The 14,608-nt window shown below is 37.2% G+C and overlaps 1 protein-coding gene across 2 annotated transcripts in view; it reads right to left on the minus strand.

Annotated features, from left to right (window-relative positions):
- Positions 1-14,608, minus strand: part of aff2 (AF4/FMR2 family, member 2) — a 246,342-nt gene that overhangs the window by 184,699 nt on the left and 47,035 nt on the right. For both annotated transcript variants that reach the window (XM_046850110.1, XM_046850112.1), the window contains one exon: positions 3,967-4,087. In XM_046850110.1, coding sequence (XP_046706066.1) covers positions 3,967-4,087 — 121 coding nt within the window. Of the gene's footprint in view, positions 1-3,966; positions 4,088-14,608 lie in introns of those variants that run through there.

Genomic DNA, 14,608 nt, shown 5'->3' on the forward strand with positions numbered 1-14,608 from the left:
TAAATAAGCCGCACCTGTCTATAAGCCGCATTGTATATTTCGAAACTAATGATCTTTACACAGGCTTTAATGAAAGACAGTGCCTGTAACACGGCTTGTATCTAAACAGTAGCCTACCAAGAAAGTCATTGTTCACTGTCTTCCTCCTTTTGTTTATCTTTTGGCATCGTCGTGCGTTTAAAAATCACCATCGGTGAAGCTTTTCTCCCGATGCCGTGCAGTTTAGAACACAGGTGAAGTGTGTTTTTTCATGCTCGGTTGTTTTCAGCGTGACGAATGATTCGCATTTCCTGTAGACAGTCCGAGTGAGCGGCAGGTCAAACGTCAGAGGAACCTCATCCATATTTATGATGTGGTGCGGCCCGATTCAGTGAGAGCAGATCTGATTTAATATAAAGAGTTTCATTGGTTCACCTGAACCCGTTCGGCAATTTCATTGGTCTAATGGTATGTTGCTCAGTTTTTTGGCTTGAAGCTTGCGAAACCGGGAAAAACCCAGGAAAAAATCCATAAATTAGCCACTTTGTTGTTTTAGCCGCAGGGTTCAAAGCGTGGGGAAAAAGTAGCGGCTTATAGTCTGGAAAATACTGTATTTCTTGTCGTTGCACGGCTTTTTAACCTACCATTCGTGTATCATTCCCTGGCACCACAAAAGTAGGCTAGCCTACAAAGCTAACAACGAGCAAGGCTGAATTCAACAAGAAGTATGGAGCTAACGTGGATGAGACAGAGGGAGTCAGTGACATGACTGAGAACAGAGACATTCCTCATCACCTGATCATTATCATTTTTTTTGTTGCTTTGATCAAATTGTGAATGCTTTGGTACTGAACTGTCATACTGACAACGAGTAACATTTTGAAGATCTTGTTAGTGAACAATGACAAAGGGACTTTTTATTCTACTGGGATTGAGATGTTTATTGACACAAATACTTACTTCTGAGAGATGAACTAAGGATTTTTATTTTTTTTTTTAAGTACAGACCTTTGCAAGAAATTCAATCTATTGCACTGCTTGTACATGTTTTTTTGGAAAAATGCACTTACTGGTTTTAAAAAATGCTCCAAAGCAGCTGAGATAAATCCTAATACAATATATTAAAGATGTGAGGTCCAGTTACCAGCGTTACACTAAAACGTGTAGTAGTAAAGGCTACTTTTTATTTCAGTTCATGTCAGAGCCCAAACTTCTTTACTTTAACTTAAGTAAAAAAGTGTAGTCAGTACATTAACTTTTATCAGAGTCTTGTAAAACATGAGAATCTGTACTTCTGGAGTGTGGGATGTTGTACTTTTGCCACCTTTGTTGCACAGCAGTGTAATGATTCTCACAGAACATACTGTAAGGAATGAATTGGTGCCTAAAAAAAAAAACTACATAAAAAAAGCAAAATACTTGAACATTTTTATCACTATAAACCATTCCTAACCTGTCCATCATCAACTATTACGCGATGCCAAAACATCGCATTTCTACAGCCTAAAGTACGCTCAGGAGTTTATTGGTGAGAACTTAACACGTAATTATTTATGAGCAATTGTTCCTGGGTGTGAATTATCCCTGAATGAAGCAATTATCTCCTTTCTATAAACATTCGACTTTAATCAAGAGTGGTTTGGATTAAATGAAGTGTCGTTTCGAAGCGTTTTGTTCAGTTTGAATTGCCAGATCTCACAAAGCTGATAAAAATGGTTAGTGTGCACAGCTGGGAAAAGGCATTTACAGTGTTTCTCAGTTTTTTTGGAGCATTTCTCAGACCAGAAATGAAATTTCTTAAAACGACTCGTTCAACCTTCACATCGTAGAGTCACATGTGCACATTTTAAAAGAATTTCTTGTTGCTTTAAACAAATTGTGAATGCTGGTCGAATCATTAAATGCAAAATGGTTAAACCAGCTGAATCTGTCAAGCTTAAATTTCTATACAATTTCAATTTTTTTCTGTCAATGTGTTGAATTGATGAATTGTGCAGATGAATCTTAAATGTCACTGATGAAGACGAGTGTATGGCATCAGATCAACCAATAATCAACTAGTTCTCTGAAACAGGTCAAAGGTGAATGTTGTGAAACTTCATTTGTAGAGTGAATACAGATAAAATGATCTTGCTTGTAAAAAGGACAAGGACAAAAGAACTTTTCATTCTACTGGGAATGAGATGTTCATTGACACAAATACTTACTTTTGAGAGATAAACTAGAGATTTTGAGAAAAATACAGGCTTTTGCAAGAAATCCAATGTTTTGTGCTGTTTGTACACATTGTTTATGAGAAATGCACTTACTGGTTTACAAATATTAAGGATGATTCGAGAAATGCTCCAAAGCAGCTGAAAAAGACTGTAATTGGTGACAGCGAAATACAGAATTACAATTTCTGAAAAAAGTAAGAACAACCAGGAAACAAAAAACATTTCAGTACAGTTAAAGTGTGAATCCTGTCCGGTGTCTTGCAATCAATATAAATTAAATATGCGATCGAATAAATAAATTTGTGCTGTTGAAATTTATAGATGAAACAGTAGAAAAGTAGAAATTCTTGTGCATTTTCAAAAAAACGCAATCCAAACCATAGTTTACAGCAGGAAACGCTGAAACTGTGCGCCGTCATACTGACAGCGTGACTAAACATTGTAACGACGTTGTTATGACAATAGGACGTGTAATTCTAATGGGAATGAGATGTTCATTGATACAAATACTTACTTTTGCAAGAAATCCAATGTATTGTGCTGTTTGTACAAATTGTTTTGAGAAATGCACTGACTGGTTTGCAAATATTAAGGATGATTAATCCAGTTTATGGAGAAATGCTACAATGCAACTGAGCAAAACTGTAATACAGAATACACTGACTAAAGGCCACGTTGTGTGAATAGCCTTCCACTTCTACCTGTATAAATACAACCTCACCACAGATAATAAGAAAATGCAGCACCACAAATTTTTTACATTTAAATACATGTTGAGTTTTACAAAAATAAATAACTGCAGACTGAAAATTGGAAACAAAACAAAAATGTATTAAAAAATTAAAATGTCAAAATCAGCTTATACGAATCAGAGGTGGTGTATTTATATGAATTAGATAGATAGATAGATAGATAGATAGATAGATAGATAGATAGATAGATAGATAGATAGATAGATAGATAGACAGACAGACAGACAGACAGACAGACAGACAGACAGACAGACAGATAGATAGATAGATAGATAGATAGATTTGATTTGATTTGATTGATTGGCTATTGTATAGACAAAAAGATATAGATCCCAAAAAAGTCACTCTCACTGAAAGCCCATCGCTATATATAGCTAGCTATATCTTCCTGTCATGGGTGCTTTCTGGTAAAATCATCTTTCCTTCTTTCTTTTTTATCTTCCTCGGATAAGCTGTCATACTGAAAGTCTTTAGTTATATTCACAAAAAATGTCTCGCTTGCCACGTCCTCAGGCAAAGTCGCTAACGCTACCGTAGTAGCGGTTTCAATGGGATTGTTTGATATAAATGATATTGAATTTTTTAAATGTTGTTTTATTTAACGCAATATTGATATGGCCGCATCGCACAGTCCAATTACTCGTCCTCATCCTTCTTGCATTCCTTGCAACAAAAATAAATAAATAAACAATGTATAAACAATAAATAATTATAAGGAAAATTACATTTTTAAAAGGTAGTAAAGTGTATAATGTTGAATAAATACCTCTATTTTTGGCGCCAATATGATAATATTTCACAAAATATCACCGGATTATTGGCCCCGCCAAACATTTCACTACTCCGTGTGAATATTAGCAAAGCAAAGGAGCATGAAGCAGCAAATAAAGTGCCATGCGCCATCGTAGCAAACCACTCCAGATTCTGTGATTTTTCTTTTTTTCTTTTAGCTAGAACAGAACTGCCGGTGTGAAATGAAAATGCACAGTCGCTGATTGGACCCCTGGGTGAACCTTTACCTTGTATGGCTCGCCGAACAGATTGAAGCCGGTGGAGAACAAATCTTCGTCCTGCTGCACTTCCTGTGTGCGACGCTCCCATTCCTTCTTTTTTAGTGCCGAACGGTCTTGTTCATAATGGCTGTGGAGAAAGAGAGAAAAAAGAGAGAAACAGACGGTGAGTATGATTTAAGTTGGCATGCAAGAAATCAACGGCCAGAAAGCTGGGCGCTTTTTAAGAGATGCAAGAGAAGCCCTTATCTGAGCCTGAGCTGAGGTGAAGTAGACGGATTGAAGCTTAAGAAAGGACAGCACTCTGGCAGGAATCGACAGTGAGAGGGTATCAGGCCTCAGGGAGAGTTCCTCTCAATTTAAAGGTCCTTGGAAGGCAATCAACACAGCAACTCTTACAGGAAGCTTGTTTTAACTAGTGGCAGTTGCCCCTGAGTGCACCTCGAGTCTGTACTGTGAAAGCAAAGCGTGATAAAAAAAAACCTATTTCCCGCACACTTGATGACAGAAAGCACGTGTATGGTGCACCAAATTAGACACTGACAACAGAAAACACAGGTGGAGGTGACTGTGCTTGTTTCAGTACCCCAGGGTAAATGTGGCATTACCATAGCATTAGCATAATGGCCTACATTCCGGCAGCAGAGACGGCGTTGTGGCCCTAGATTAACACAGACGTCCCGCAGGACTTGGTAGCTTTAGCATTCGTGTCTGCCTATACATGAGATCAACCTAAAAACGTGAATGCCCTGATGTGGCTGAGAAAGCTTTAGATAATATTAGATAATGTAAAGCAACCTGGTGGGGGCGAGCAACACGGTGTGAGGCAGCAACAAAGTTGTCTCCGGGTTCTGCTCTTTAAGATTGAGCTCGAAGTCTGCATGTTCTTCAATGTCTCTTTGAGTTCCCCTTTTCTGTTTTCCTCACATTTTCCCAAACACATGCTGCTAGAACCGGCTGCTCTTGATTGCCTCTAGGTGGGAATAAACGTGTGTGAATACAAATGTGTATCCCCGCCTTATGCCCAGTGCCCCATAAGCTCAGGATCTGCTAATGATGTCAATAAAGCAAATATATAACAATTCAAATGAAAAAATAAAGTGTACACCTTCCATGGCAATCAGTTCCGTGGCCTCAAATCAAGCCTGAGCACATTGCCTATACTCATTATACACATTTTTTCCAAAATATTAACCGACATATTTATGCACATACCTGTGTATGTTAAATGTAAAACTCCTCTGCCAGTTGAAGAGCATTTAGGAATTTTCAGAAAGCATCCCCACCTCTTAAAGAGCAGAAAAGGCGAGCATCGGAGAGTGATGGAAAGGACCCAGAGAGGAACAGTTGAGATAAGTTAGCTCTCAATCTGCCCTAGCTATTCCCCAGCCACTCCTGGGGTCGCCTGGCTTTTACGCCGTGTCTAATCCATCATCAAATTATTTCAGAAAGGGTGTGGAATTGAGCCGGGCTAGAAAAACGAGAGCGAGCCCGGAGGTGACAGCCACTTCTTTAGAGGGGTCGGGAAAAAAGAAGCAAGATAAAAGAAGAAATAAAAACTGGAGAGAGCGAGAAAGAGAGAGAGACAGAGAGGGACAAAAGCAGATTGACGCCGGGTCCCTGGCCGCCATGATGGCGAGATGTCAGCTGTTTTTATGTCAGCTCACCTGACGGATCATTCAGTGCTGATAGATCACGTTTACGGTTGTCAGAGGTATTATCTCGAGAAGAATGCAGTCCCTCGACACTACATTATCCAGTTAATGTAAAGCAGGACGAGAAAGTGTGGTGGCATCCTGCTAGTTAACCTCGTAATGCTCAGGGTTGAGATTCAGTGGTAGAGCGATTAAATTTAAAATACGATACGATACAATACCAGACCATACCACACCATACGATATAATACAATAAAATACAATATGCATTCTATTTGTCCTTATTTACTTTTCCATAAATATTTAAATAGCTTCATAAATTTTTAGGAAAAAAACCCCCACAAACAAAAATAAACAGGAAAGTGCTAATTATTGAAGCTACAAAGACACTATCTATCTATCTATCTATCTATCTATCTATCTGTCTGTCTGTCTGTCTGTCTGTCTGTCTGTCTGTCTGTCTGTCTGTCTGTCTGTCAAAAAAGAAATTATACATATGCAGACAAAAGACAGTGTGTGACAGATACACGAAACATAAAATATCGCGACCAATAAACCTACTGTATAATATGTTTGTAAACATGAACACAGTGTTGTGCAAACTCAACATAAAGCATGAAGACAAATACATTTTGTAAATTTTTTAAAGTAGTTGGGGTGTTTTAAATTACGTAAATCAACAGGACCACAAAAATAAATTTGTATATGTTTCCACACGGACGGTTTTAATTGCCGGATGTGTGCATCATTCAAATTCAAATAAATTTTTGCTTATATATATATATATATATATATATATATATATATATATATATATATATATATATATATATATATATATATATATATATATATATATATATATATATATATATATATATATATATATATACACAAAGGAAATGAGTAAAAAGCAAAGAAGTCCTGATAAACCTAAGGCAGACTGTGTAAAGCGTGATCACTCAGCAGAAGCCTGGAGGGATGGACGTTTAATGAGGATGAGGATTTTTTTTCGTTCCTTATCCATATGTTGCAAGAACAGATTCTAAAATAAACCGAGTCTTCAGCTTAATCAGCATCCGTGGAGATTATTTTATAATGAGGCATGACGGCAGGCTTGATGATGGTGTTGTGGAATATGTCCACGTCTATGAAACCAACAACCACCCACCCCCCCTCCCCATTCACCCTCATCCCCTTCCCCACCTTCCCCAAGCCAGATGGAGGAAGAAAAAGCTGAACAGTGATAGCCTTAGTAAACTGAATAAATGTAATCTTTAGCTGAGGTCTGCTGCTTTCGCATGACAACCGAACAGAATCTCTCTCTCACATACAGTTCACTTTCTTGTTCAACACCCCCCATCCTAAATGCCCCACAACACCCAACCCACCCACCAGGAAGTCATGAAAAAAAAGTGGCATGCGAGTGCCTCCATTATTAGACCGCCACAACAGTGGGTCTGATTTCAGATTTAAGCAGCAATTATTAATTTGAAGCACTGGCTAATTAAAAGTACAGCTAATCGTTTAGCCTTTTGTTACAATTATTTCGCTGGATTGTAATTATATGGACCTGCTTATCGTCCCCTATTAAGCCGCTGACAGTGGAGGTGGAGATCCGGCTTTTTTGATTTGGAAGCTCTGGGATGGGATTGATTGCGGCAAGCGATAGGAGCCCTTCATTTGGAAGGTGCCGGTTTGTACGAGTGGGGTGACCACGTTGCCTGAGGGGGGAAAAAAATACAAAATCTCAGCACTGCGGATGCTAGCTCGCTCTTTCTTCCTCCTGTTTTTCCTTTGTGTGAGAAGCCGCTATTGCCTCTGTCATCCACCGGTGTCCCTAAATGGTAAATGGGATTCGAACAGCCAATGTGGTACATTTACAGGCATTTGACATAAAAAATCGGAATGCTACGCACTAATACTAACGGGATCCGTATCCATCGTTGCGCCAACCGATGCTCGGTGCTGTCTGCTTGCTGGAAATGTAATTGCCCGCATGGAAATAAGCAGCATTTCAAAATGCCAGCCTTCCTCCAAGGTACTTGGCAAATCGGTGGACCTGCATGTAATATAAATGGCCGTATTAGCCTGGGTTTTGTCTCTGGGAGAGAGGGGAAGTGACAGGAGAGACTTGTCAGAGGGCAGAGCTGCTCTCGGTGAGATTAATGAGTGCCGCTGGCAGTAATTGCCAGGTGCCAGGTTACCACCCTGACCACTGACACTACTTCTCCCACTGGGATCCTCTCCATCTCCTCAAGGAAGCTTTTGTTTTAGCTCGCTGAGGCTCGACTGCATCGCTGAAATGCAAAGCTAGCGTCGGCATTTCATCATCGTACACCCCGCTACCTGTCGCTGAAATGCACCGATATATTACAGGAGTAAGGAATAAAACACAACTGGGTGTGTTGTTAGAGAAAGAAAATGATCCACGTCAAAAATGGTGTGATTTTTTCCCAAACAGTGGGATTGTTTTCCTTTTAACAGCAGTACCCAAATCCAGGATTCCTTTCTATATGAAATGAACGTGTTATAAATTATACAATCTTAACAACACCTCATACAATTGAAATATTTATGGTTACAATTAATGCTATGAAACATCCTTGAAAGAAGTTTCTGTTAATCACTTACGTTATAGCAGCTGTCTTTAATACGCTTCGATCATGTCTAGAATCCAAAATCCAAGAGGTGTTGACAAGTTTATTGTTTAAAAATAATTCGACACTTTCATTTCTTGCTTTTTCATAAAATAAATCTTAAAGCTCATAATGAAACTCTCAGTGGTTAAGGCTCTGGGTTACTGATCAGAAGGGCAGGGGTTCAAGCCCCGGTATCACCAAACTACCACTCTCGGGCCCTTGAGCAAGGCCCTTAACCCTCTATGCTCCATGGGACGCTGTTTTATGGCTGACCCTGTGCTCTGACCCCAGGTTTTAACATCCCTAGGATATGCAAACAAAAGAATTTCCCTGTGCTGTAATGTATATGTGACATATAAAGGCTGTTCTTCTTCTTCTAACCCTTCATGAAATATCAACAATTATATTCTCATCAATATATTTCCATCATGTATCATAAAACTGTCATTAAAATTCTAGTTGCACCGCATTATAACACTGCTCTTGTCCATGTCCACAGCCCTTTTTAACTAACAATGCCAGCGCCTTGTGATTAACTACACGGGCCAATTAGAGACTGTGTCTGGAGTCTGCACTATATCTGAAATGTCATCCCCATGAATATTGCAGGAGGGAGCTCAGGCACGTTTCCAGATTTTGACCCAATTTAGTAAACAGACCTCCCCATGCTGCAGGACATCATCTCACTGTCTGCACATGTGCACAAAGCTCTGTCTGACTATGCAGATATTTTACAATAGAGCCAGAAAGGGCATCTGATAGACGACTCTCTGGCTTGTCACGAGCCAAAAGCATGAAGAGCAATTTTGATTATGACATCAGAAAATGACCTAAACGTTGCCGTAATCAGAAATGGATATTTTGGCAGCTGCACGACGTTTACGTGCTTTAGGAGCAATGGGTTTGAATTAATGGCTTTTTTCGTATTGAGAGGAATTTACCTCGGTTACGGACTAATTGCAGTTCTGCAGCTGAAGTGAACAGCCAGTGTGTGAAAATGCGATTTTCTGTTCTGTCTTGAAATTCGGTTTTTAATTTATAACCTTGATATGACATTCCATATGTAGTTTTTTTAATTACTAGTAAAGGAAAAAGCCATGGGACACTGACCTGTAGAAATTCATTTAGTATTTTTAGTTTGGTCAGAATATTACTTATTTCAGAATAGTATAGTAAAATAAAGTATAGTATAGTAAAATAAAATATAATATAGTATAGTATAGTATAGTATTGTACAGTATAGTAAAGTATAGTAGTAATAGTAGCAATAGTAGTAGAAGTACAAAATTTCGAAATATAAGTACCATGCAAGAAATTAAAAAAGAAACCAGTGTAATTTATTACATTATATTAAATTCTGCAATAATTTTTTTTTCAAGTTGTCAAATTGGCTTACACAAATATCTCAGCAGGCAGAGACAGAAAAAACAACAAGTACATTTTACCACACACAAAAAAAAAAGTATCCCAATTTGCTCTGAACACGTGTTGACCAGAGACTATTGCCCTTGCTCTTGTTTTCTACATTCATCTTTAAATACAGCTAGATCAATTTGTAAGTAAAAAAGCAACCAGAAGTAATTTAGCATCCTTTTCAGTGAACATGTCTTCCTGTTAGCCTGCTTTTCAGAGGTTTCTATGGCAAAAAGTAGAAAATCACAAATGATACAGCTAATATCCACATAACGAACACAGCATTGTTAAATCGACCTGTTTGGTTGTGGTTTGTTTGTGTTAACACGATTGTATATATCCTGTATATAGATACTGATACAGCCATAATACATCATACGTATACATTGTATGTACAAGAGCATGAGATGTTATTTCCAAGTTTTTTTTTTTCTCATTCAAAAAATACAAAGAAAAATATAGTGCTATATATAAAAATATAAGCACTTCTTGCAAAATGCGCCTCTACTGCCGTAATACAACCTGTAGATGGAAATAATCAAGTCAACTTATTCTAATAGCGTAAAATGCTTCCTGAAAGCTGACTGGCTAACACAAGCCAAGTTTTTGAAAACTGAACAATCCTATCAATGACTTCACCACCCAAAACCTAAACAAACCCCCTCAGACAAGAGTACAAGTCTTAATCCAGTCTCCATGTCATTAATAATATATAATATACCAATATGTCCCAAGCCCAGGTTGTTATCTGAGGGTGTGTGTGTTAGTAAACCTTTAGTTTTTACTGTATTGTGTAATAAAGTGTTACGCAAACCTCCGTTCTAAATGTAAAAAAAACAACAAAAAAAACATCTGTTCAATCAAATCCCATTCACACTAGGCCTCTTCTACGGCACAAATCAGAAAGCCTGTGAGAAAGCATTTAACCTCTACCCTCTTATTACGCCAAGGCAGTTCTTGGTTGTGGTGGAGGACAGAATGACAGAGAGCGAGAGAAAGCAAGAAAGAGAATGAAAATAGGGGGAAGGGTTGATGATGTGGAAGGAAGACAAAGTTGGCAGTTTGATGACTACCTCCACGTGTGACATCTTTATTCCAGTGTATCTGAAAACTGTTTTTTTTTTTTTTTTACATTTAATTAACATTTTTGCACCACTTCACAGCCGTGTGAAAGTCGAACCAAATATTCCACAAAAATCATTCATCCCCCCCAAAAAAATGCTTAAAAAAAATCAATGCAGTACAGAGTTTAATACGGAATTACAGGATTTAATTCGATGTGTTTAATACCGAGCCCAAATCAATACACCGGTCTTAATGAAACCAGGGGGAAAAAAAAAAAAAGAATTAATAATACTTTCATGTTCAACTCATTTGAACTATTTTCACACCACATTTCTCATCAAAAGATAATTTTTTGGTGCTGACTGCGATGTTCCTGTCGCTTACTTTTCCCCCCGGTGATGTCCGATCCTTGAACAAAAGCGGCTCGTCCTCATTTCCGACTTGTAAAAAGCTTTTAACCGGCCAACGTTTTCAAAGTAGCGCAGTTGGAACAGGACCCTGGTTCATTATACCAGGCTTTTCTTTAATCACACACTGTTCCAGTTTGAATAGCAGTGAAATAAAATATTCCTGATAGACCCCGAAATGAATAGCGATGAAGATATAAAGAACGTCTTAGAGTTTTCAGAACGATATGCTGTAAATATGCAGTCACTGTGTAGATCAGTGGTGGACACTAATGAAGTCAATGTAATTCGTTACTGTACTTAAGTAGCTTTTTCACACATTTTAGAGGAATAAATGATGGAGGAAACTCCTGACTCTAATTTTCCACAACACATGTGGCCTTATTTGTTTTAAGTAGTTAAAAAGGTTTTGAGCTCATAATCATTTATATACATATCAATCAGTGTTTGACTTATTAATATCATTCCATTAATAGATCATTGTGCTGAGAGTCACATTAGAGTCTTCTGGCATAAAATTAGTGTATTAAGCAAAGAGTCTTGTGACAAAAATGATAATAGGAACATTATAGCCATAATAAAATATTAGTAGTGTGAATGCTTAAGTACATTTAAAGGCAAATTTCTTAATAATTAGCAAGAATAATTTACTATGTGTATCTCTACTTTAACTCAAGAACATGATTTGTGTAGTTTATACACCACTGGTGTAGACATGATGAACGTCAAATGATGGCTATAAGGACTTGGCACATCTCCTCATGTGCCATTCAGTGCTGTTTTCTCCAATGATTTAATTCAATCCAATAAGAAGGTCTTGAATCGTTTTCTAATGCAAAACCTGGCATGTAACCTGTGTAAAAATGGGAGGTTTTAACTCATTGTTGGACTTTGGATTGGAAAGTCTAACTATCCAGAGTTTAAATCATAGCACCACCAAAATGCCACTGCTGGGCCCTTAAACAAGGCCCTTAATCTGTTAGTCTTCACTACTGCTATTGGTATTCACAGCTGAAAATGTCCTATCTAAATTTAAACATTAACAGTTCCTGATAAAACTGTGCTACATACACAATTTAGATATTTTTGGAAAGACTTTATGCTTTACTGTCCATCATTCAAAGTTGATATTGCTAAAAAAAAAAGTGATGGATGATGAAGTGCCTTGAAAACACATTCCTGCATTGAACATACATGAAATTAGTCCTGGAGCAATCCAGAAAATGCTCAGTTGTATAAATGAGATAACTGTAAATCGCTCTGGATAAAGGTGCCTTTCCAAATGCCATGAACGTGAAAGAAATGATGAATATTCTTTCTACCACGGGGAATTCTTTAGAAGATTTTGAAGGAATGTAGGAGAACAGCAACTAACTTATCTCGCAGACGTTCCAGAACATTATCTAACTTAATTTATGAATTATTGATCAATTGGAATTCAGGACAAAAATATTCGATTTTGAAGCAGTAATAGTAACATTCATTATTTTCAGCACACTCACATGTTGTACCTCACTAATGGATCAATGGGGGACACAAATGCACAAACACAAGCTGATTAACATCCTTTTTGCTCTTCACAGCAAGTTTTTTGTTTGTTTTCTCTATGACTCACTGTCACTCATTAAAATGTGCGATTTCCACTCAGTACACAACATCTCAATAACTATCTTTTCCCAATGCCTCTAGAGTATACACTAACAACTCTGACAGCCTGACAAAACAGATGGATTGACAACTGTGTATACATGTGCAATGTATACCACAATGAGAAATCTAGTATGGCTTACTCCTGGCACCATGTACCTTCGCTAACTGTGCAGTTGCCTGTGGGGCAGGACGAATTCATCCCCATCCCACCCCCCCATTAACCTGACACAAACACTGGCAAAACCAGATGTAAATAAAAAGACATCGCAGTTGAAAACAAGTACGGTTTTAGTCACGTCTAGACAACCGCGATGACCTCATAAGCCGATGCTGTGCCACACGTCTGGCCGGATCTATGCAATATTTCACACATGCTAAAACGTTAAACACGGAAACCCTGATTTACTGAAGTGCTGAGTGTGTAAAACCACATGCAAATTCGACTTCACCCACAAACAACCTGATTTACTAATAAGGTCTCTATAGTGCACTGCTTCTTCAAATGTCAAGTGACCAGAACTGCATAGCTTGTCTGTTTTGTGGAATATATAAGCCTTTAAAACATTTTTTTAAGCTTTTAAAACAAAACAAAAATATAATCATTATAAATAGAGCAAAACAAAATGTCAAATGTAATCAAATGAACAAATATCTAGAGGTCCCTTTTTTTAACAAAATAAACAAAAACCAAAATTTAATAAAAATTAAATAAAATTAAATAAAATAGGTTCCTTCTGATAACACTGATAACCCTACATTATGATTTGTGAAGAAATGCACTGCAGGTCTGTGAAAAAAAAAAAACACAACAAATACATATACAACTAATTAATTTTAAATATAATACACTTTAAAAAGCCTTCATATCAGCCTATAAAGTGCATTTTTCAATAAAATAAAATAAAATTAAATTAAATTAAATTAAATTAAATAGAGTTCCTCTGATAATACTGATAAACCTGATATTACATAATAATTTCATAACAAATAATAAATAGAATAATAACAATAACAATAATAACAAATAGAAATGCACTGTATTTGTCTGACCACAATGATGCCTTTAGCCATTACTTGGCCATAGTAAAGAAATGTCATGAAAAGCAGTGTGTAAAATGGTGGTCAGGGTTACTGGAGTATAATAGAACACTCTTCTTTGATCTCTAATGCTGCGCTCTAGCCTACAGAAATAAAAGCACACATCCTTCGCTTCAATTTTCGGTCACATCTCCAAAATAAATAAATAAATAAAAACATAAATGGAAATGCACCTAATAAGATGAACTGCAGGGATCATCATCAAGCATATATCATCCGATATCTATCTGGCTTGTCATGAAGAAGAATCTTTAATCGAGAGATTCGCCTCGAAGTGAATCTTCATTTGAAAATATTGATCCAGTTATTTAATGAACACAAGCGAAACTGTAATGTATATTGGCTTTACAATTATATTTTGAGGGAAACCAACAAGGAGTGATCGCTATGTAAATAATATTGGTTGGATAATAAAAAAATGTAAAATATTCAATGGACACTGCCAAAAAAAATCATCTTTATGCACTTTATTGTGGAAAAAAGTTTTTCTTTGGTTTATATTTTTACCCATACAGAGATATTTTTAACTTACCAAATAATTCCACAATAAGGGGGGCGTTTTATTTTTATTCTCACCTATGATGTGCTTTTCTGCTCCTATATTCATAGAGGCATCAGAGGAAATAAACAGGTATAAAGTCACGACACCATTACTGAAAGAAAAGACCCTGTAAAATGAGACAAAGCTCTTGTCTGACCCTCAGCAAGGTGATACTGCAAC

The sequence above is a fragment of the Silurus meridionalis genome, chromosome 5, assembly GCF_014805685.1.
Source record: "Silurus meridionalis isolate SWU-2019-XX chromosome 5, ASM1480568v1, whole genome shotgun sequence".
Classification (NCBI taxonomy): Eukaryota; Metazoa; Chordata; class Actinopteri; order Siluriformes; family Siluridae; genus Silurus; species Silurus meridionalis.